This window comes from Myotis daubentonii, chromosome 14 (genome assembly GCF_963259705.1).
Source record: "Myotis daubentonii chromosome 14, mMyoDau2.1, whole genome shotgun sequence".
Taxonomy (NCBI): domain Eukaryota; kingdom Metazoa; phylum Chordata; class Mammalia; order Chiroptera; family Vespertilionidae; genus Myotis; species Myotis daubentonii.
The window spans coordinates 51,191,433-51,213,477 of NC_081853.1; the positions used below are offsets into that span (position 1 = coordinate 51,191,433).

General features: G+C 48.9%; 1 protein-coding gene across 4 annotated transcripts in view; it reads left to right on the forward strand.

Annotated features, from left to right (window-relative positions):
* The window catches only part of ANO10 (anoctamin 10), a 90,793-nt gene that overhangs the window by 57,777 nt on the left and 10,971 nt on the right, over positions 1 to 22,045 (forward strand). For 2 of the 4 annotated variants that reach the window (XM_059664375.1, XM_059664376.1), the window contains exon 11: positions 2,150 to 2,266. The exons of 1 other annotated variant lie outside the window; for it this stretch is intronic. In XM_059664375.1, coding sequence (XP_059520358.1) covers positions 2,150 to 2,266 — 117 coding nt within the window. Of the gene's footprint in view, positions 1 to 2,149; positions 2,267 to 3,365; positions 3,696 to 22,045 lie in introns of those variants that run through there. One more of the 4 variants, XM_059664374.1, reaches the window with a different exon arrangement.

A 22,045-nucleotide genomic window follows, 5' to 3' on the forward strand; every position in this document is an offset into this window, starting at 1 on the left:
AGTTTTTTAGCCTTAAAACATACTTGCTGTATGGAAAATATAAACAAGATTTTAAAAATTAAACTTTTGAAACTTGGTGGGTGTCTTAAAATATCCTTTCCTGACCACGGAGATAGTGTTGGCTCATTTCTGCCTCTTTTCACCCCAAACTGCAATGGTGTCCTCCCCACCCCATTCATTCCCAAGCATCCGAGGTTGTCAGGGTCGGGGCAGGGCAGAGAGAAAGAGTTTACTAGCACCAGCTCATACATTAATGAACAGGTGTCTGTGAACGGGGATGCTTCTCAGTCCTCCCAGGGGTGTGCTCACTTTTTTTTAAAACGATGTGTTTAAACCAAACAAACCTGTAAGATTGGTGGAACTTCTGGGTGTGTAGCCGAATCAGGGTGCGGGGGAGGGCATCGTGGTGGCAGAAGATTTGGGAGGTAAGGATGTGGTGGACAAAGGCCACATCTGAGCAACGTGCCCTGTGTACACCCCCCCCCCCCCAGGCATTTGCAGAATGAGTGCATGAAAAATGATTGCCCGACTCTGAGTCCCCAGGTGTCTGGTTTGGGTCTGCACTGGGCACAGGGATAGTTGTGACCAGGTGGGCGGGTTAGGAGCCCGACAGGGCTGGTGTCACTCATTGGTGAAGTGGGGGTTCCCTGTGTTCTTTTTCACAAACGTGTTTTTCCCCATGAAAAGCCACACATGTCCACTACATGCTATAGATAAAGAGATCACCCGTAGCACCACCATCCAAAGAAACCCACTGTGACCAGCTGGCACATGTTACAAGCACCTACGGCCGAGGGAAGCCCACAGCGGTTCTTTCTTCTCACTAATCCCCACCGAGAGTCCAAGGAAGAGAAAACAGGGTCAGATTTGTTAGGAGAGAGCAAGGAGGCCAGTGCCTGAGTCATGATGGGGCTTTGACAACTTAGGACACGCAGTTTCTCAACAATACGGAAGATGTCTTTTGTTTATCTCCACTGCAGAGGTTAAATGCAGTGATATCCCAGGATTCTAGTGGAATGAAATAATGGAGATAGCCACATGTTATTTATCCTTCATCCTCCTTTTGAAACTATGACAGTAAAACATTCGTTTAATTTTTCAGCTGTCGTTTTGTTGTTGTTGTTAGTAATTCAATGCAACATTTCTTAGAGGCTGTCTCATCTCCTTCACTGATGTTTCTGAATGTCTTTTATTTTTTACCTTTAAAATTATTTTACAGCCTTTCATATTAAATGACTCATGCTATCATCAAAGAGGCAACTTTATTTCTTGATCGTTCAGATTTCTGTGGGTGTGGATCCTGGGTCACAAAATGCTGTTAGAATTGGAGACCCATCTGGGAGTTGAGGTTGTGCATCTAACAGGCTTACCATTGGAAGCAGTCCTGGTGGCTTATTTCTGTCCCGGAGCATGAGAAGCAGAGTTATAAACCTCCCATCGTTGTCACAGAGAACCTCTTTACGATGTTGAGGTCGAAGGGATATCACACAGCCACCCTGTAGGTTTCCCGTGTTATACCGGACACGCTCTGCGCAGTGTAAAGGACGCTCTCTGCATGTCTGTGTACCTGCCCGGCAGTATTTGGAGCCAGCAGTGTAATGTAGTGCATCACTACCAGGCACTTCATCAATATTTATTGGTTATTATTTCATGAAAGAAACTACACAGGCCCTCTGGGGGGTGCAGAGGATCCGGGGCACCTGCTCTGTCAGACACGTGCACGTCATGTCGCTCGGCCTGAGGCACAGCACAAGGAGGGTGTTGCTGGGTAAAGAACAAAGTGATGCGAATGTCGGATGCTGAGGTGCGTTGGCCGTGAAGACCCAGAGAGAGAAAAGCATGGTGTGGAAGACTGTCCAGAATAATCTTTGTTTTTTCCTATAAAGCGGTGAGGGCAGCCGATGGCATCAATGTAAGGGAATAACTGATTTTAAAAGGACAGAGCAAAGCAGTCGGTAATGATGGAATGGGCCAGTGGGTGGACTAACTGTAACTCAGGGGCCTGGTTGATCTTTGATGCATTGCAGGCCAGTAATTAGAAACGGCCCAAGATTAATGCGCAGGATTGCAGACTGCTCAGCTCCTCATCTGTTTCCTTGCCCCTGCGGTCGACTGTGGCACGTCAACGTGTACTCTTTCTTGTTTTCAGCACGCTCTCCTGGCTTTGAAGTTTATACTTGCCTTTGCCATCCATGATAAACCACAGCACATCCAGCTGAAACTGGCCAGATTGGAATTTGAGTCTTTGGAGGCACTGAAGCAGCAGGTAAGGGCAGCTGTCCTGAAAATAAACGTTTTTCTCTGGCAAAGGCCAGGAGACGCAGTTCGGAGCGCTGGCTCTCAGCATGTCCTCCGGCCTCGACCTGACCAGTTTAATAAACACAGAAGTCTCCCGTTCAGGAGGGCATCGCAAAACCCACCTCCTGGTAACGTGAGTGACAAGCAGGTTAACGAACGAAATAAACTAAGCAAAACAAAAATAAGTAATGTTAAATGAAGAATAGGGCTGGCATTCAACAAAGAGCAGAGGTTTCCCAGAAGCACCTGGGGTGCTTGTTTCTGAGTCTGCTTCTACGGGAACATGAAGCAGGACGAAGTGAGTAAATAGAATCCTGAGTATCTTGCGGAGTGAGGGAGAACAAGGAAGTGTGGGCAGAAACAGCAAAAAATGTCAAAAAGTAGAAACCTCTTCCCATGACTTCCACATTCTACTAGAGACCAAAGAAATGAGAGAGAGAGAGAGAGAGAGAGAGAGAGAGAGAGAGAGAGAGAGAGAGAATGAATATACCATGCTGGAACTTACCAGTTCTCCCTCATGGTGAGGGTTTGAATAATTCCTTCACTTCCCTAATGCCATTTTCAGACTCACTCCCATTCACATACTTCCTCCTCTGTCCTTCTTTTTACAAACATGCATATGTTTTTTTTTAAGAAAAAAATAAACATCAGATGAAATCTTTAGAGTGAAATTTATTTTCCCATAATATGTATTTTAGACATCAAGCTTGAGGCCATGAATCAAGTGGGGAAACCAAGATGCCACAGGAGGCAGGTGGGACTTGCTTGTAAATTCCTCAGGAAACCTCTGGAAGGCTGAGTGAGTGAGACCGAGACAAGGACAGGCCCGCAGGCTGCTAACCTGGCGCCCCGTTCAGAATTCAAAGCATTTGCTCAGCTCTCACTTAAGGCGAGGCTGAGACCGCACGGGCGAGGGGCAGAGGAGTCGATGAACGGGAGGGGTGGGCAGAGCCGCCCCGCCACACAGGGACGCTCCTTCGTCTTTGCGAGGAGCCTGTGGGCACAGACAGCTGCAGGGGCCTCGATGCTCAGACCCTCAGCTTACACCGTCCTCCTTCCTGAGACAGCATTGCCCCAGGATGCCCATGAGTCCTGGCTCCTCCCGCTGTCCGTCCATCTCTGCTTCCACAGTTGTCTTCCGCCCACTTTGCAGAAGGAACCATCTTGACCCTATCGTGTGCCTTGCCCCCAGGATGAGAATCTCCCAGGGGACAGAGAGCCTTTCAAAACCGAGGTGGCGCAGCCCCCCAACCTCCCGCCCACCAAACCGAATCATCTCCTTACGAGATGCATTTTTAAACTTCATCCAGAAACGTATGTCCAATAATTGTTTATTAAAATGTATTATTTATATAATTTTAATCATTTATGCATCAGTATAATTGTAATGACCAGTCAGTGCAGAAGAAAATTTTAAATACTTACAGTACAGGACATTTTCATTTATGAGCATATTGTAATTTCAAGCAAGCAAATATATTTTGGAAGGATACATTTCTTTGGGAGAAGTGGGAAGAATGTGACTTCAGAGGGAAAAAGGCAAGACATAAAATTTTAACTATTGATTAATAACATTTGTGTATTTTTAAATGTGTGATGGTGGATATCACGTTAGTACAGTACTTATTAGACTTGGGTATCTTTAATAGAGTGATCTACAATTTTATAAGTGTCATTATTTGCAGTATGCTAGAAGTTACATTTTTGCAAATATTTCATTATTGATGAAAATATTAGATGTCAACTTAAAATTGTGTGGAAAGGCAGGTAGCATCCAAAAGATTTAGGGGGTACGTAAGCAAAACAATTTAAAACTATAAGCATCGTCACTGTCCGTTGACTACATTCCTAGTGAGATGTCACAGACGGGCAGGCAGCTTGGGGCCGGCACACACACACCTTCGCCCAGGTCAAGGCCAGTCTGGCTCTGTGTTAGGAAAGCTCTCCTCTCACCAGGAGGTCACGTGCTCATGTGTTTGTCTGAAAGCAGAGGGTCTCTATTGATGTTGGATATTAATAACATGTCTCATGGTACTAACTACATTTACCTGAAAGTCCTGCTACAGAGCTGTTTTGTTTGCTCTCAGGGGACTCACGGATATTAGAGTTTATTAAGAATCTGGCTAAATGATCTCTCTAGTCCCCTCATCTCCTAGAGTCCCACCTCTTCAGACACACCCTGCCTGACCATGCAGCAAAGCCCTAATTCAGAGGCACAATTTATTGACACTCATCTAACCAAAATTCTATCTCCTATTATTTTAAAAGAAGAAAAATATCTAAAAGGTTGTAAGTCTCTCTGGGCCTTTTTCTCCCATGGACATAGCTGTGATTCTCTGATTAAGATCACCTTCTGACAACACATGGTTCTGGTGCTGATTTTGCTGTGAGGGCCCTGGAGGGACAGAGCTGTGTGAAAGGCTTTGACTCGGTGCATTTATCAAACGCCTTCAGACAGGACGTTCCCACCTTGCACTAGAGGTGACTTTAAATCAGAGCGTGTGCAGCTCATGTCTCCGCTCCATCAAGTGGGCAGGTGTCAGGGCTTCCAGGACCTTGTCTGCAAACCAGGGAGAGGTGTCCTCCCTCCACTGCTTCCTTGTTAAAGTGACAACCTGAGAAGACAAGATCCAGGGTAGAAGCTGGGCTGAGATCTGTCCCAGCTGCCCCCTCCCCTCTCTCCGTGCTGGCCCGTGTTCATGCTGTGCATGCTCCGCACTGCCGCGGGGGCCCGCGTTCACGCTGCTGTCATCATCTTGCCACGGCCCAGAGGTCCCCAAAAGGCCAGACGGTCCGAAGTGTGAAGGTCACCTGCTTTGTGCTTTTCAGAAACTCAAATTAACTGGCGTGGCTTCAGTGTACTTGCTGAACTATTGACATTTCCAGGATATAGAATTTTTCTTATTTTTCTTTAATCTGACATTTAACAGACTGCTTTGTAAACAGGCAGAGCTTCGACCCACTGGGCTTTCCCCATGTATCCGAGGCCGGGAGAGCGTCCGCCCCGTCCTCCGGTCAGTTGGTGGGCCCCCAATCGAAAACGGAGTTGTTGAAAGCATGCTTAAGAATAAATCTCCTTAATGCCCAGCCTGTCTCCACACTCTCTAGTCAGTGGCCAGAAATTGACAGCAAGCTTGTCCATAGAAATGATTACGTGTGATTAGTTATTATATTGTATTTAGTTTATATTTGAATGGCTACTTTTCAACTCTCTTTCCATTTTATGGACAAAATGCAATTGAGAAATTTAAGTCATCAGAGTTCTTAAATTGGGCTGTGCAACCTGAATGTAGAACTTTTGAAAAATACGTGTGCCTAGGCCCCACACTCTGAAGTTCCTGATTCCCTAGATCTGAGTGGGGCAGGCACCTACATTTATAAAACTCTTCCTATTGTTCCATGTCCCCACCCCAACCCCCAGCCCCCAGTCCCCAGCCCCCAGCAAAGATAGACCCAGGCGTGGTCAGGTGAGTGCCGAGAACAAGTGAGTCCTGGGCCAAGTTCAGCCCTGGGAACCAGGCTGGGAGCCTCTTTGCAGCTCGGTTTTTGTTTTGTTAACTAAAGGCTGGACTCCATGGTCTGTGGGAAGGCTCTGGCTTACCTGTCTACACCCAGCACCCGTGTGGTTCTAGGGCAGGACGGGAGCCCCCCTGTAGAAGCGCTCTGTGGGTCCCAGTTACTCCTCAGCTCGGGATGGTGGGGTGTGGTGAGTGCAGGGCTGAAGGAGGAGAGGTACTGAAAGCAGTTATCTTTCATTGTCAGATAGGAAAGTGCGGCATTTCTGAATGTATAGGCAAAGTAGGTATACTTAAGGCGGGAGGCAGACTGGGCTAAATAGAACTGTTTGCTTTGCAAAGGGCATTTTCAAGTGATCGGGTTTCAGCTGGTGAGACCTTTACAAAGAATCCTAGACAGTAAATAGCATCCTGGGGATGCCCTTTTATTTCTTTTCAAATTGATTTATTCAATGCTCAGTAATTTTTTTAAATCTATTTTATTGATTTTTTACAGAGAGGAAGGGAGAGGGATAGAGAGTTAGAAACATCGATGAGAGAGAAACATCGATCAGCTGCCTCCTGCACACTCCCTACTGGGGATGTGCCCGCAACCAAGGTACATGCCCTTGACTGGAATCGAACCTGGGACCCTTCAATCCGCAGGCTGACGCTCTATCCACTGAGCCAAACCGGTTAGGGCTGCTCAGTAATTTTTTTAAAAAAATTTTTAATCTTTATTGTTGAGAGATTACAAATGTCCCCCCTTTTTTTCCTCCATTGCCCCCTCCACCTGGTTCCCGCCCCACCCAGGCCTTATATGTGGAATCTAAAGCTCAGTAATTTTAAGATTCGATTAAAAATAGAAAGGAGTCACGGCATGGGATGGCCTGGAGCATCCTGGGTTCAGTCACCACAGAACCGGCCTCTGGGCAGCCAGCCCTCCCGGGAGGGAGCCACACCCACAGAAGCAGAGCTGGGCCCAAATGGAGCCTTTGAGGACGATAACAGCCTAGGAAATCAGTTGAAAGAACAAGATAAGGGCTTTCGGAGGACACCACATGCTAATTATAGCCTCAGTGACCTCAGGTCAGACGTGGGACCCTGGACAGGGCAGGCCACGGGCCAGCCTGCATGAGGTAATGCTTTTGTGCTCTAGGTTCAGCGTATTTAAGCCAACTCCAGCAGCTCCCAGAGCCCCTGAACCTTTCTCTCCCTGCGTTTGTGCTCTGAGTTATGTAGACAAATAAGCGTTTTTAGTGGAAAGTTGAAAGTTTCACACGTAGAATGAGGGTGTGAAGTATTTGACGGTTGAACATGTATCACATGTTGGTCTGTCAGCATGTCTTTAGGATGACCTGCTGCATCCAGGGAAAGACCGGCTTCTGAGAAACCCGGGGGCAGGCGGCGCGGAGCCTCAGTCCTGGGGGAGGAGGTGGTCCGTTTCCCAGGCCCTCGAGGGAACGGTAAACCAAGTTTGGTGTTTCGGGAGCCAGGTGGCCCTCTGAGCTGGTCTGTCACCTCTTCCTGTGTCAGGTGGTTTGTCTCACCACCCTGTGCAGCTTCAGGGTGAGCGACTTGACCTTTCTGTGCCATCGTTTCCCCAACACTGAAATGAACCAAGGAAAATGATGTCCACATGTAAGGTGGGTAAGGCTGAAGGGAAACAGTGTGACTAGGACGCCGTGGGAAGCAGGGGGTGGCGGGGGCAGGAGAGGAGATGAGGACGGTGACAGTGATAGTGACGGTGACGGTGATAGTGACGGTGATGGAGGGGGAGGACCACCTCATACTTGGGCACCCTGCTTCACTGGGTAAACCAGGAAGGAATTCTGGGATAAAATGGTACCATAAGACCAGATTAGATGAGGAATCACAATTCCACCTCTGTGAAATTCTTCACTAGTGAATTTCTATATAAATCGCTACTTATCTTATTCCCCTGGTTCTCTAAGAAAAATGGAAACTGTGTGTATCTTAATCATTCTCCCCGATGGAAGAAACACGGCCAAATCAGATTTGTTTTTACTTATAGGAGTTACTGAAGGGGCCATGAAGCAGGATAAAAGTTAGCGTCTCCCCGGTCTCCTATGGATGTGGGTCAGGAGCGGTGTTGGCAGAGGGCTGGCGGCCCAGGTCCACTCCCCACAGACGGGCCCAGCGGGCTGTGCGGGAGAGGAGACACCTGAGCTTCAGCCAGTTCGCAGATGTCATTAAAATGTGTCTGTGTCTGTAAAGAAAACACTCGCTCTAATAAGTCCTAGAGATTTCAGAATGCTTAAAACTGTAGATTGAAAAAGAAAAGATATATTCTGGTAAGATGTTAAAAGTACTAAGAGTCCTGCCCTGACCGGTTTGGCTCAGTGGATAGAGCGTTGGCCTGCGGACTGAAGGGTCCCAGGTTCGATTCCGGTCAAGGGCATGTACCTTGGTATGGGGCGCGGCTACAGTGTTTTGGACAGGTTCAAGCCTTGGACTAATGAGAGGGCACAGTCCTCTCGTGGCCACGTGCAAGTCCCAGCTGGAGGGCAGAGCCTTCCCAGCACAAATACAGCCAACAGCTATAGCTGTAAGCTTGAACCTGTGGTCCGAAAACGTGGCCCCACGTGCCTGTGTGATAGAGTTCAGGTGCATGTAGTTGAGTAGGGTTGAGAATGCTGTAAACATCTTGATCACGCCCTTACTTTGCCTCGTAGCATCTGCTATAAATTAAAGACACAGCTTGTGGGCGCTGGCACCGTATCCTCATCAGGGAGCAGCGTCCCACCGAGACCCATCTTTCATTCCTTGTCTGTCTTTCCTTAATCCTTTCATCACCCCACACAGGATCACCCTTGGCTGTGCTGGCGCGGCACACCTTGGTTGCAGGAGGCAGCTGATCGATGTTTCTCTCTCATCGATGTTTCTAACTCTCTATCCCTCTCCCTTCCTCTCTGTAAAAAAAATAAAATAAAATATATATTTAAAATAATAATAATAATAATAATAATAATAATAATAATAAAGTTCTAAGAGTCCAGATCTCAGATTCTGTTCCAGATTAATAATTCCATTGTCTGAGGGCAACAGGTGTGAGAGTAGGTCTTCCTTTTCCAGGCAAATGCCTGTTATTTTTACCAGATGTTCTAGGACAGTGGTTCTCAACCTTCCTAATGCCTCGACCCTTTAATACAGTTGCTCATGTTGTGGTGACCCCAACCATAAAATTATTTTCGTTGCTACTTCGTAACTGTAATTTTGTTACTGTTATGAATCGTAATGTAAATATCTGATATGCAGGATGTATTTTCATTGTTACAAATTGAACATAATTAAAGCATAGTGATTAATCACAAAAACAATATGTAATTATATATGTGTTTTCTGATGGTCTTAGGCGACCCCTGTGAAAGGGTCGTTTGACCCCCAAAGGAGCTGCGACCCACAGGTTGAGAACCGCTGTTCTAGGATATTAAGACTATATTGCTGATTTCATCAGGGTCAAAGATATTTGTCTGTGACTATCAGACTAGAAGCTTCCTAGGGGCAGGCTTACTCTTGACACAGAATTTACATTTGTTAAATGAATGAGTCAGTAATTAAGTGAACATTACTAGGTGAAAGCCTCATTCTTTTGTGCCCTTTTCTATTACTAAATTCTAGCCCTTTGACTTTGAAATTATCTTCTGAGTGTTAACTTGGGATTCAGGGACCGTGTCAGGAAACCACAGGCTTTATTTTTAACTTTTGTTTTTAATTACTAGTATATTGCTAAAACAAAATCTTTTATTTAATGTAATAAACATTATTATTTTCCATTGATTTCTATGCTACAGAACCTCAGACATGATTGAGTATTATGTCATGCAGTGAATATAAACCTAAGAGATTGGGATGAAAATATACTGATCGATAGGCTAAGAAATTTAGACTTTTAAGTAAAGCCCTAAAAACAGGACATGTAGTGATTTGCCTCTGTCTCATAAGACTAGAATGCAGAAGACAAGAAATGTTTGGATTTAAGAAGTTTTTTAAATACTACCTAATCAAAGGAAAATGATCACTTTGCATTAATAATGGCTCTAAGAACACAAATAGTGAATCATACTGAATGCATATGTAAGGCAAAATTAAAATACAGGTATTAAAATTCAGCAACAAATATTAATTGAGTACAATCTATGATCAAAGCTAAAAATATAAATTATCAGAAATTCCCTGCATTATCTATTTGTCAAATGTTAGAGTTGAAAAACCTCTTGATCCTGTGCCAAGCCCTGACTTAACAGACGGAGGAAAAGGTCATTCAGTGGCCGTCTGCTGCAAAGATGTCCCCGGTGTCCCTGCCTCCTTGTGGAGTGGCACGCTGTAGGTCAGTGACGGCGAACCTTTTGAGCTCGGCGTGTCAGCATTTTGAAAAACCCTAACTTAACTCTGGTGCCGTGTCACATATAGAAATTCTTTGATATTTGCAACCATAGTAAACCAAAGACTTATATTTTTGATATTTATTTTATATATTTAAATGCCATTTAACAAAGAAAAATCAACCAAAAAATGAGTTTGTGACACGCGTGTCATAGGTTCGCCATCACTGCTGTAGATTCTAAAACAGTGAGTTACCTTCTCTTTAAAATCCCTTTGAAATTGAATCACCCTGAAAGGGTTTTAATGGACAGTACGAACCACTTAGTGTGCTGATGGCTAGGCACCTGAAGTGGATATTTGAACAACTTGTCTTGCCATCCCTTGTGTCAACTGCATGAGCTCGCCTCCGGCGGGGTGGGTGAGCTGGATTCAGAGAGCGGGTCTGGATTATTCTGCTCCTGCGGTTCCCCAGGAGAACCATGAGATGAGTAGGTCTTGGATTTGGACATCTCATCTTCCTGTGATGTGCTTGCTGATGCCTTTTGTCTGTGGGATAAAGTGATGTGGCCAGGTGAAGAAAGCAGGCGGTGGGGGCCAAAGAGCAGAATCCCAGACCTGCTGTAAGGCCATTGGGTCCCGAAATTCAGTTCAAAAGTACATCATCTTCTCTTTCCTTTCAAAAGTCTGCTTCATGTCCCATTCTCCTATCCTGAAGTGCCTGGGAGGAAACGAATTTTTCCCTCATGAATTTTTGAGTTTTTATTTATTTTTTCCTGGTGGCTGTCCATTTAAAGTCTATAAGGCAGTTGCTATCTGCCAGGAAACTATGTTATCAGGGCTCTAACTTTAAATTCTTGGTCCCCACCCCCTAAAAAAAAACAAAACAAAAAAAACAATTTGGAAAAAATCCCTTACTTGTTATTTGGAAAAGAAACGCATCTCCAGATTGTCTTCGCTTCTCCGTTCAAGTAGCGTCAAGCAGTGTTTGTGGGCAGATCTGCAGGCTGTTTTGTTGGCGTTGTCTTGAGAAAAAAAAAAAAGATGGGCGTATTTTTAATTTGCACGTCTGGTTTTAGTCACAGGCCTGGGGAAGATGATCTGCCAAATGTCTGAGAGACGCAGCTCCACCCCCTCTCCTTGCACATGTGCTAGATACTGTTTTGATTGGAGACAGAACAAATCCAGATTGCCTTTTTTGACTCCATGGACTAATGGGTTCACTTATTTTTCATGTATGTTGTAGAAAACCATTTCCAAAAGCATCAATCTGGGTTATTTACATTTTGCTCAGGATAGCTGTGCACAAATCATTTCTGTGAAAACGTCGTGTGATTAAACCATTACAGTGGGAGAAACTCGCGAAGGAATTGTCATTTTTCTTCACAGTCTGTACCAAAACATTGGCCTTAGATGAAGCATTTTGGTTCTCTGAGGATATGTCATGTGCCCAGAGCAGGAAGGGGGTTTGCAAACCTTGGGGGTTAAGAGAATAGCTTTTGGAATCAGGTATATGTCTCAGGAATACCAGCTTCACCTTTACTTAGTAACTCTGGGCAAGATACCAAACCTTTCTGGGCCTCAGTTTCTTGCTCTGTAAAGTAGGCACAGTGACAGGAACACGGCTCAGGGTGAGCAAGTAGAGTCAGGCCCGGCTGGCCACCCTGAGTCAGTAGCTTTCCCACCATTTTCTACAAGAGCAGATGGGTATAAAAAACCAGAATTCTCAGTTGAGTGCAACAAAGAACATCTTGACCAATAGGAGATAAAATTATATTCCATCCTTGGAAGTGGCTGGTTTTCATGCTCTATCCTTAGAGATCTAGCAAAAGAGAAGTAACTGCCTGCTTTGACACTTGACCTGCTTTCTGGCAATGAGCACTCTCACATCCCTCCTGGCCTGTGAGTCCTTAAAAGTAGTTGCTGTCCATCTGTATTTTAACCAAAACCAAGTCACCTTGAAATGCTAATCAACCAAAACTAATCTGGATTTCAAATAAGTTTCTGGAAATGAAGAGCAGCCTTCCTTCAGAAGCTACAATGAGGCTCTTGTGGATGGTTCTCCTTGGGCTCATGCTTGAAAGGATAAGTCTTTGCTCTTTCAGGGACAGATTCACTGAGTAGTGGATTTGAATTAATTAGAGGACTTTTTTCTAATAAGAATAATGCTGTGTGTCTGGCCAATGTGGCTCAGTGGTTGAGCATCAACCCATGAACCAGGAGGTCACCGTTCAATTGCTGTCAGGGCACATGCCCAGGTTGCAGGCTCAATCCCCAGTGTGGGGTGTGCAGGAGGCAGCCGATCAATTATTCTCTCCTATCATTGATGTTGCTAGGTCTCTCTCCCTCTCCCTTTCTGAAATCAATAAAAATACATTTTTAAAAAGACTAATGCTCTGAGTTCAACATGGTAGAACTGAGCATCTATTCTGCAGGAGCTTTGTGTGTATGGCAGTCACCCTTTTCCCTTCGTTTGTCCCTCCTCTCTCCACTCCCCACCTTCACCTCTTCTATTTTTCTGTTTTTCAAAAACGAAAAGGCTAGCACACAGAGTGGCTATTCTTTGAATTTGATGTTATCTGACTGCCCTCCCTTCTTTGTGCCTGTGTTACTTTTGCATCCTCTTTTTCTTCCTTCATTTCCTTTAAGCAAATTATCTTGCTTTCCTCTCTGTTTATCTTTGCAGATGCTCATGCATCTCATTTTTTAATTCTGCTGGATCTGTCTTCCAGTCTTTGAAGCACGTGGTCTCCAGCCCTTTCCTGGAACGGCCGCAGGCCTGGCGGTCAGTGCCCTCGGCCAGCACCCCTGTTCGGGCCGCTCTGTGTTGAGATGACTTCCCTCACAAGGCTGCCCTCTCTAGGGGGTGGCGGGGGGGGGGGGTGAGGGCATGCTTGGAGAAGCCCTCCCAGTACGGCCGGCCGGTCCCTGCAGGGGCCTGGAGACCTGCCGGCCATCTTCCTGGTAACAGCCAGGAGGTGAAACTAGATCTAACTCAGGTGCTGCTGCGAGGGAGGCAGCCCTACAGGCAGCTTAAATCTCTTTTCTCAAGAGATGGGTCTGCCTCCGCTGATGGTCACACACTAATTCACTTTCAACTGTTGCCACACTAGGTGGCAAGCAAGGAGCCCACCCTACATTGAACCAGAACCCAACGTACATGCATTCTAGGGAGAGAAAAACTTCTTCTGTGGACTTCGGCAGAGGAGAGGGAAAAGGAACAGGAAGCAGAAAGCTGAGATCTGAGCGCTCTACCAGCAGCTGCCTCCGCATCCTCTCAGGATTGCTTTACTCCCAAGCACAGGCTTTCTTATGGCTCTGCCATAGCAAAGATTTAGTTTGAGATCATAGTGCACATAATTTTCATTGTTCCTACAAGGCAGGGAATAAAGACGATTGTTTGCCGTTTGTATGGTTTCCTTCATTTGATAAAAAGAATAATGCTCTAACTACGAGAGGCCAGAAGGCTTGGGCAGCGCTCGCTGTAGAGATGAGCAGTGGACGCGGAAGTGCTGGAGTGCATTCTCCAGTGGGGCTGGGACAGTCAGCGGGACGCTGTTCCCAGCAGCTGGTCCAGTGCTGGCCGCAGTGGCTGTTCTCGGCATTGCCAGGAGCCGTGCCTGGGACAGAAAACCACCAGGAGTCTTGGCCGTTGTATCCAGCTGCCTCCCTTTCCACATTCTCTTAAAACCAACTGCTTCCGCATCGGCCACTGTTGTCAAGCTCCGAGTTACCCAGCACCCCTCAGGCTCCCCAGATTCCCTTGGTTAGAGTGTTAAGTGGTCAGGGTTAGAATCCTATGGGAGGCGGAGTGGCTCTGAAATTCATTTGTGTTTCGTTGTAGGACCTGGTTGGTTTCCATCCATAGCATTAGGAATCTGAGTTAAGCCATCAGATGTCCATTGTGACAGTCCAGACACCCCTGTTATTTGGGCTTATTAGTTAAAAATGCATACGTACATTCTCTCTTTCTACGGACAGACACAGGATGCTCGGGTCGAACAGTTTCCCTGCAGAGAGAAAAAAAACCTAATTTCTTGTGAGTTCATGACATCTTAACACAATGACAGTGGCAGGAAGAAATGGCTGGTTGGCACATAGCTAATCCCCTTGAAAAGAATTTTTCTGAGAAACAGTAACTCCAAAATGCAGTTGTGTCTGAGCCTAAAAATACAGACTGAGGCGTCTTTAAATGGTCCTCCATTAGACTTGAGACCATCTGCTTGTTTGCAGCCAGAGTATAAATTTTCCACTGTTGTGAGCGCCGTGACGATGGCACTGCTCCAGGGAGGGAGGCGGCCCAAGTGGGAGCCTGAGGAAGCTCCGCCAGCCTGCTCTGCGCGGCCCTTCAGTTCCTTTCCATGGATTCGATTAGAGAACAAAGAGCCAAAGAAAAAATGGGGTGTCTTTTCAAAACTGAGCGCCGCCCCCTCTCCTTCCCTCCTGGGCTTGCCAGGGATGAAGTCTCCCTCCACCTGCCTCTGTGGCTCCGTCGGCTGTAAGACCGCTGTCAGCATCAGGGCCCCCTGCTTTTGAAGGGTTGTAAATAAAACGGAGGCCAGTCTCTCCCACAGGAAAATCACCGGACAAAAAGGTGGTATCATAGATACGGCCCATGGTGGTGCCTCCCTCTGATCCTTAGGGTAGTCAGTTCTGAGTTAACATTGTAGTCGGACTGTATCTACCCTCTCCAGTTTTCCTCATCGCTGTGTTTAAGCGTAATAGCGAATCAAAGCACTGATTGCCCAAGGGCCCTTAACCAACAGCCCGAGTTCCAGCCTGAACTCTGGCTCGGAGCAGCCATGGCAGCTCAGGCAGGTCTCAGACCCTCTGCTTTGTCCTCATCACTGAACTGAGGCCCCGGCCCAGGCGATCCCTCAGGTGCCTGGTTCTCCAGGGCAGCCCTTCTCAGGGAGACTGGGTGCACCCTGCAGGGTAGGCGGACCTCCGGCTCCTCCCAGAGGGGCTCACAGGGTAGTCACGTGATTGGCTGCTCTCCCCCCCTCCCCCCCAACAATGCGTGTTCCCGTGGCCAGGAGTGAGTCAGGGATGTCGTAAATGGAAGTCCATGTCGCATCATCTCTTTGCTGTAGCATTGTGAATTAATTTGAACTTTTTAACGACCCAGCTCTGTGGGTAACCAGGGGTGTAAGGAAGTGGTTTGCCTTGGGGGAGACTTCCAACACCCCTGTCTCTAGTGGGCCTTCTGCAGATCTGGGCCGTCCGGAGTTGGCTGTCCCATGCATGATCCGTCACGTCAGCCCCTCCCTGTCACTGATAACCGGTGTTCCTGCCAGTCGGACGTGTGCTAGAGACAGTTCTCCCGGTGCTAATAACTTGTCAGCACAACAGTGTGGCTGTGGTTGAAAATTAGTGATGGACAGGTGGTGACGGCTCCTGTTTGGCCTCGAAGCTTTCCGTCGGGGCTCAGAGCGTTGTTGCAGAGGCTGCCTCTGAAAATGCGGTCCTGGTCCGTTTAACTGAGCATCCCAGGCGTGTACATGAGCTGGGGTGTGCACACATCTGCACATTATGTGCTCATGGTGTTTCCAGGGTGTTTTGGGGAGCGAAGGCCCGGACTCGGCTGGACCGTGCAGCCTGCTCAGGATGCGGCCCATGCAGCTCCCGGGGGCAGCAGCTCTGCGTCACCCTGTGCCCGGCTGCAGGCCTGGGTCGGGGTGCCGGAAGGTGGCCCTGAGCGGTTGCCATGGCAGGTGGGTTCGTTCTGCTCCCCTGAGAGCTGCGTTTCCGCACCGGGGAGGGGAAGGGGTTCGTGTTTGTCGCAGTGGCAGCCTGGGCTTGGCCTGCTTTCACGCTGCTGGGCCCCCACTTCACTGTGCTGGTTTCTTTTCCCCTCCTTTCCACAGCACACTTTCAAGAATGATTAACATAATTATTTCACCGTAACTACTGTGCCACTTGAAGTAAATTAGAGGGAAATTGTTCTTCCCCTCAGGCCCAAAGAAGTAGTAATCACCTTTGGCAAAGTAGCTGATGAAAATATAGCAACAACAGAATCCCTCGCCCTGTGTCATATACTGTAACCCGCACGGGAGTGACATCCCATCACTTGACCACAGTCTGTTGATGAGCAGCAAGTCCCAGCTTCCACTCTCGCTCGGGCAGAGGGACTGTCCGAGCCATGGGTACCAGGGCACGGGGATCGTTTGGGGGCTGGGGGCCTTCAGTCAGTGTTGATTAAGTTGAAAGGTTCTGTGATAAGTCAGTTGCTTGGAGTGCAGCACGGGGTGGTCTGCAGTTAAGTTCATAGGTGAGCTGGCAGGTCCTACATGGAACGGAGTCGGCTCCTCTAAAACATCGCTGAGGGTTCACCTCGGGTTCAGAAAAGGATGGAGGGGTGTGCAGTACAGGAACATGCTCCTTCAATCTCAGGGCACGGGGCACCCCTGTCCAGCAGCTCCAACCACCCCGCTCCCTCCCCGTGCGGTGATGGCCACACCTGCTTCTCCCTCTCCCCACAGCTGGAGCAGCCCCGCCCTCCTGCTGCTCAAGCAGCTCGCTGTGGCGCCCAGCCCAGCCCCGTGCCTTCCTTCTCCCCAGGTCAAGACCAGCTGAGGCTCTTCTCCCTCGGCACTGATGGAGAGGGAGGAGTCAGGCACAGGTGTGGAGGAAGGCTAACTGTCACGGGCTCTTGCCTGCCATCTGACAGCTGCTGAGTGTGCTGTGTTTCTCTGGAACATTGAAAATCTCTTGTGACCCCCGCGACTTCTCTGCAGTGCTGCGGGGTGCCTCTGTGCACACTTTGAGAACCATGGCTCAGGGTCCCCCCCTGTGCTGAGCACTCACTGTTGGCAAGGTCCAGCGTGCAGGTTGGGCAGCGAGCGGAGGAAGAACTTGGCCAACAGCAGACGGCACCACTGAGCAGGATGAACCGGAGGCTCCGCAGACCCCCTGGGGGTGGACAGGGGAGGCGTGTGGAATCCTGGGTGGATGTGGAAGGAGGCGGTTTGCCTTGGAGTTGCCTGGAGCAGAACTAAACCCTCTGGAGATGGCGGCCGAGTCTTGGTGATGGTTTGTGGGAGGGCATTGGCTTCCCACTTGAAATGACAGTTATCTCACCACCATCAACGAGGCCAGCAGGGGGTGTTCGAGACAAACCGGCTGGTGCACCTGCTTCTGTGGGCACAGGTACCTCCCTCTCAGAGCCCTCCTCCTCCTCAGTGAAACGGGGGTTAGGGCGCCACTTTCTCGGAGCCACTGTGCAGATGAAGATGGCATAGCAGTGCCCGAGCCCGGCACTCGCGGAGCATAAGCGCACCCAAACCTGCATCTGCCAACGACGGCCCTTGGACGCGTCTGAGCCTGTGAGGGAGATGTTGTACTCACCTTACGTATCACATCTGTTACATAATCCTGGCCATTTTTCCACGCACGGGAAGGACTCCGTTCCGTACTTAGAACAAAAGAGCCATCGTGTAGCATCGTCGAAAGTTCAGTTCACTCGTTTTTCCAACCTGAGAACAGTCTGGGATGTTTTGTAACCGTCCATTTTGCCTGAAACGAATCGGACCGTGAAACTGCTGGTCTGTGAAATGATTGAACAAATTAAAAATGTGTGTAAACAGCCAGACAGAATTAGCGAGGATTCGAGCGGAAGCAGAACCCATTAACAAAAGAGAGGCGTGAATTGTATTTGCGCCGTATTTTTGTGTTTGCCTTTTCCCTCCTTTCAAAAGCTTTAATGTGTCTTCATGCAGAGTGATTTAATGGCAGGACTTTAGCCTCGACGGGAACCTGAAATCTTAGAGTTTTTCTTTGTTTTTGGAAATGGAACTCCGTCCTCCTTTGGACCATGAATGACTACAGATGCTGGGAAGTGGGCGTTTGCCACTGCTGGTTCCTGGTATTTCGCCCTGGCAGTTCCTCTGTAAATGCTGCAGCATTTACTTGGGGGGAAAATACTATGGAAACTAAAAATAAATAAGCAAATAGAATAAAAATGTGCGGGACCAAGATTGTAGATGCTTTTAGGACGAAACAGAATCTCTCAATATTGTTTTTAAAAACCTCGTACTGTAGGTACTGGACTAGACATTGACATACATACGGATGTACTTCGGTTCTAAAAAACAGACAGAGGCAGGCTGGAGACCATCCTGAAAGATGATGAAGGGAAAGAAAAGTTCTTTGCAAAATCTGCAGGCCTGCCTTGCAGGTAACAGCATCCCTGCTCCCCACCCAGCCACGCTGGCTCCCTATACAGAACCTGGAGCTGGAGCTGGTCTCCTACAGACATCAGGTTTCACAGACAGGACGGGAGAGAGCACAGAGGCTCGGACTTGCCCAGCCCCCAGCCAGCCCGTTCCCTCGGGCAGCATCACCAGCTGGCGTGTCCATGTGTCCAGTTCTGCCTGCTGTCTCTGGGCACGGCTCCGTGGGAACGCGAGTCCACACATCCCTAACACTTATTACATTGGCTAGGACTTCCTAGCTCACATACTCCGTTTACTCCTGCCTCTTCCAAATCCTATATTTTTAAACAATTGAAAATATAAGAAAAGCATAAATCCATTTAAAATGTTGGAGAATAAGAAAGTGTACCATCTGCTAACTTAAAAAAGGTGGAGAAATTTCTGTAAAGTGGGAACAGGGAAAAGTTTGACAGAACTCGAGCTGCAGTCAGTTGCTGCACCTGTAAGGGGGGCAAGACCGAGAATGAGAGAGAAGGGCCAGTGCCCCAGGCGCCTTCTCTCACCCCGGCGGCATCGTTCCGTGCGCGGGCATCGCCTCCTGGTTTGTGTCGCCAGCATGGGCAGCGAGTCCATCAAACGTGAAAACACACGCGAGCACAAGGGGTGTTTGTTTTGTCGTTGTTTTCTATAAATTCTAGCTGGTGTTCTTGCTAGCCAAGAAGGCCCAGCCTTGACGTTTTGGAGGGGATTAAACATTCCTGCGCAGGATGGAAAAAATCCAAGAAGGGAGCCGGGAGAGCACACATCCTGGGAAGGCCTCGGTCAGGAGGCGAGAGGGGAAGAATGCGACACAAGGGAGAAGGAAAATTCGGAGCTACTGGTGCCGTGTGTCTGACCAGAAGGCTTCCCACTGAGGGTAAATCTGGACTCGCCAGGGGGAGCTGGACAAGCAGAAACATTCCCAGGTCACAGGAAGCCTGCTCCTGCCCACAGCGGCCACGGTGTCCTCGCCGCCAGGCAGGGAGGATGGTGCCGCTTTGGCACCTGTTTCTAAGATGTGAGAGCAAATCTGCCAGCACTTCCAGCCCTCCCAGTCCCCCTGAACCTCCCCTGGCTCAGGAAAATGAAGTGTGATGGAAACAACAGTTATAAAGCCCTGTGAGTGCCCACACCTTTGCCTCCCCCGGAGTGTTCTTGCTCGACTAGCTCGGTCCCCAGGCCTGTGTATGGACAGAATAATTCAGGGTTGGTGGGGGTGGAGATGGCCTCACACTGGAAAAGGCAGGTGAGAGGGAGAGAGCTGGAAAGGGAGGAGGGAGCAAGGGCTGAGCCGGCCACAGGGGGCTCCGCTCACAGGAGGGAACTCAGGTTGCTTCTCTGCTGAGGTCGGAGCACGGGAGGGAGACCTGGTGTTGTCTGTGTTGGGGGTGGAGGCTCTATAACCAAAAGGAAAGGGAGCCAGTAGCTGCATGGAGTGTCAGGGAGCACGCTGTGGGGTCCAAGGGAGGCTTCGGATGTTGTTGTGTAACAACCAGTACAAAGTACCACGATACACGAGGAGAACGGACTTGTCAGAAGTGATCAAGAGACCCTTAAGTTATAATTCACGGGAGAAAACCATTGGCCCGGACAGAACCTTCAGACCGAGCACTGGAAACAGCAGATCTGACACATTTAGTTGAGAAGGTGCCCAGTCACTTACAGGAGAACCTAAGAATGACGAGATTCAGAAACTTTCAGAGCCTGGGATATTTCTGGGTTGCTCCCATATAAAGAACAGTTATTAAAGTGGACTTGAAGGGCAGTGTGACAATCAATCCCTAAACAGGCCTGCCCAGGTTTGGGGAACTGCCCGTGACATCATGAAGGGACTGGGTAGGCCTTTCTAGTTCCCCACCCAGACATTTCCAGGATGTTGGCTTTTCACGGTGGTCACAAGTCTCTATATTAGGGAGAAAATCCTTGCCCAAAGCCGTAGCAGGTTTCCCCTCAAGCCCCACTGGCCAGGATTTAGTTATTAGCTCATGCCCAGCTATTGGGGGGCCTGACAAAGTACCTGGCATTTGTGACTTCTCGAGTGAACTGGGGGAGGGGGGTCCTACCCCTCCAGGAAGGAGGAAGCAGAGGAAGGCACTGAGCTGGGTGGTGGGAAGGCACTGAGCGGCAACAGAAGGGAATGCATCTTGTTCTGATAGGTTAGTGTTTGCAGTGAGCTCCGAGGGTCAGAAAAGTGCACCCCCAATGGGAGAGTCATGACATGAAGACGCAAAGAAAAGATGGAAAGGAGGTGGGCTGCGCTGGATGAAGACTTCAGTGATGAAGGTCAAAAGGAGAAGTTAGCCCAGCAGGCTTGGCTTAGTGGTTGAGCATCAGCCTATGACCCAGGAGGTCACGGTTTGATAACTGGTCAGGGCACATGCTTGGGTTGGGGCTTGACCCCAGTAGGGGGTGTGCAGAAGGCAGCTGATGGATGTGCCTCTCACATCCACCATGTTTCTATCTCTATCCCTCTCCCTTCCTCTCTCTCTTAAATAATCTATAAAAACATGAAAAATATATTTTTTTAATAAAAAAGGTAAAAAGGGAGAAGTTAACATTTAATCAAAATAAACTGAAGGTTTCACATTTCATTGGTTTTTAAAAATCAGTCACAAAAAAGAAGAGGCAAAGAAATCTGACCAAATGAAGTCCATGTGAGAAAAGCAGGCCTGTCTCCTTGGCTGCAAGTTCAAACGAGCTGGAAGCGAGGCTGCCAAGAAGCTTATGTAACCAGAGGCCTCTGCAGAGAGCACAGTTCAGAACATAGGGGCGCGACCCCAGGCCTCCAGGGGCTCAGCCGTGGCCACCTCTACCCCAATCCCTTTCCCTGGATTTTTCCGCCACCTGCATTCTTTGGCGTCACACAGTCACTGATCAGAAAGCCCTTTTCAGTGATGGTGATGGTTCTCAGTCAATGCTTCCCCCCTTCCTCAGCCTTTCCCCTCCCCACCCCCCTGACGCCCATCCCCCTGGCCCCCAGCTCCCTAACCCCAGCCCAATGGCCCCCAGCCCCCTGACTCCCATCCCCCTGGCCCCCAGCTCCCTAACCCCAGCCCAATGGCCCCCAGCCCCCTGACTCCCGTCCCCCGGGCCCCCAGCTCCCTAACCCCAGCCCAATGGCCCCCAGCCCCCTGGTCCCAAGTAGAATCACTCACTGCTGCCTTCTTTCCCCACTGAGCTCCTGCCTAGCCCTTACCAGCCCCTCAGCCCTGCACCTCTGGCTGCTGGACCCAAGCCCTACTTCGAGGGGCTCTGAGGACGGCTGGTGCCTGGCAGGAGTGGGAGATATTCATGGCTGCTCTTGGTATAGAGTATTGATAAGTGAGGGCTCCAGCCGCTTCTGGGCACACGGAGTGGTGTCTCCACCTCCAAGGTGCCTGTCCCTGGGTCTTTTCAGTGCAGATTGGCTTTGAGCAGGTCTGGGGCGGGGCTCCCAGGAGGAGCTGGGATTTCCCCAGAGCTCCCTGCGCAGGCCCTGAGGCAGGGGAGTCGGTAGAGGTGAGTTCAGGGTCTCATCCAGGTGTGTCAGCCTGGTGGCCAGAGGCCCTTGTCTCCCGCACCGCTCAGGGCCTGCTGCAAGCTCTGCACAGCAGGCAGCATCGTCGGCCAGTTGTCGATCACCCAGGCGGGCTCAGTGGGGACTTCCTTTCCTGAGGGGAAGAACAACCCTGGAGGGCAGGAATGAGAATTGGCCGAGGTCCCTTCTCCCTGCTGTCA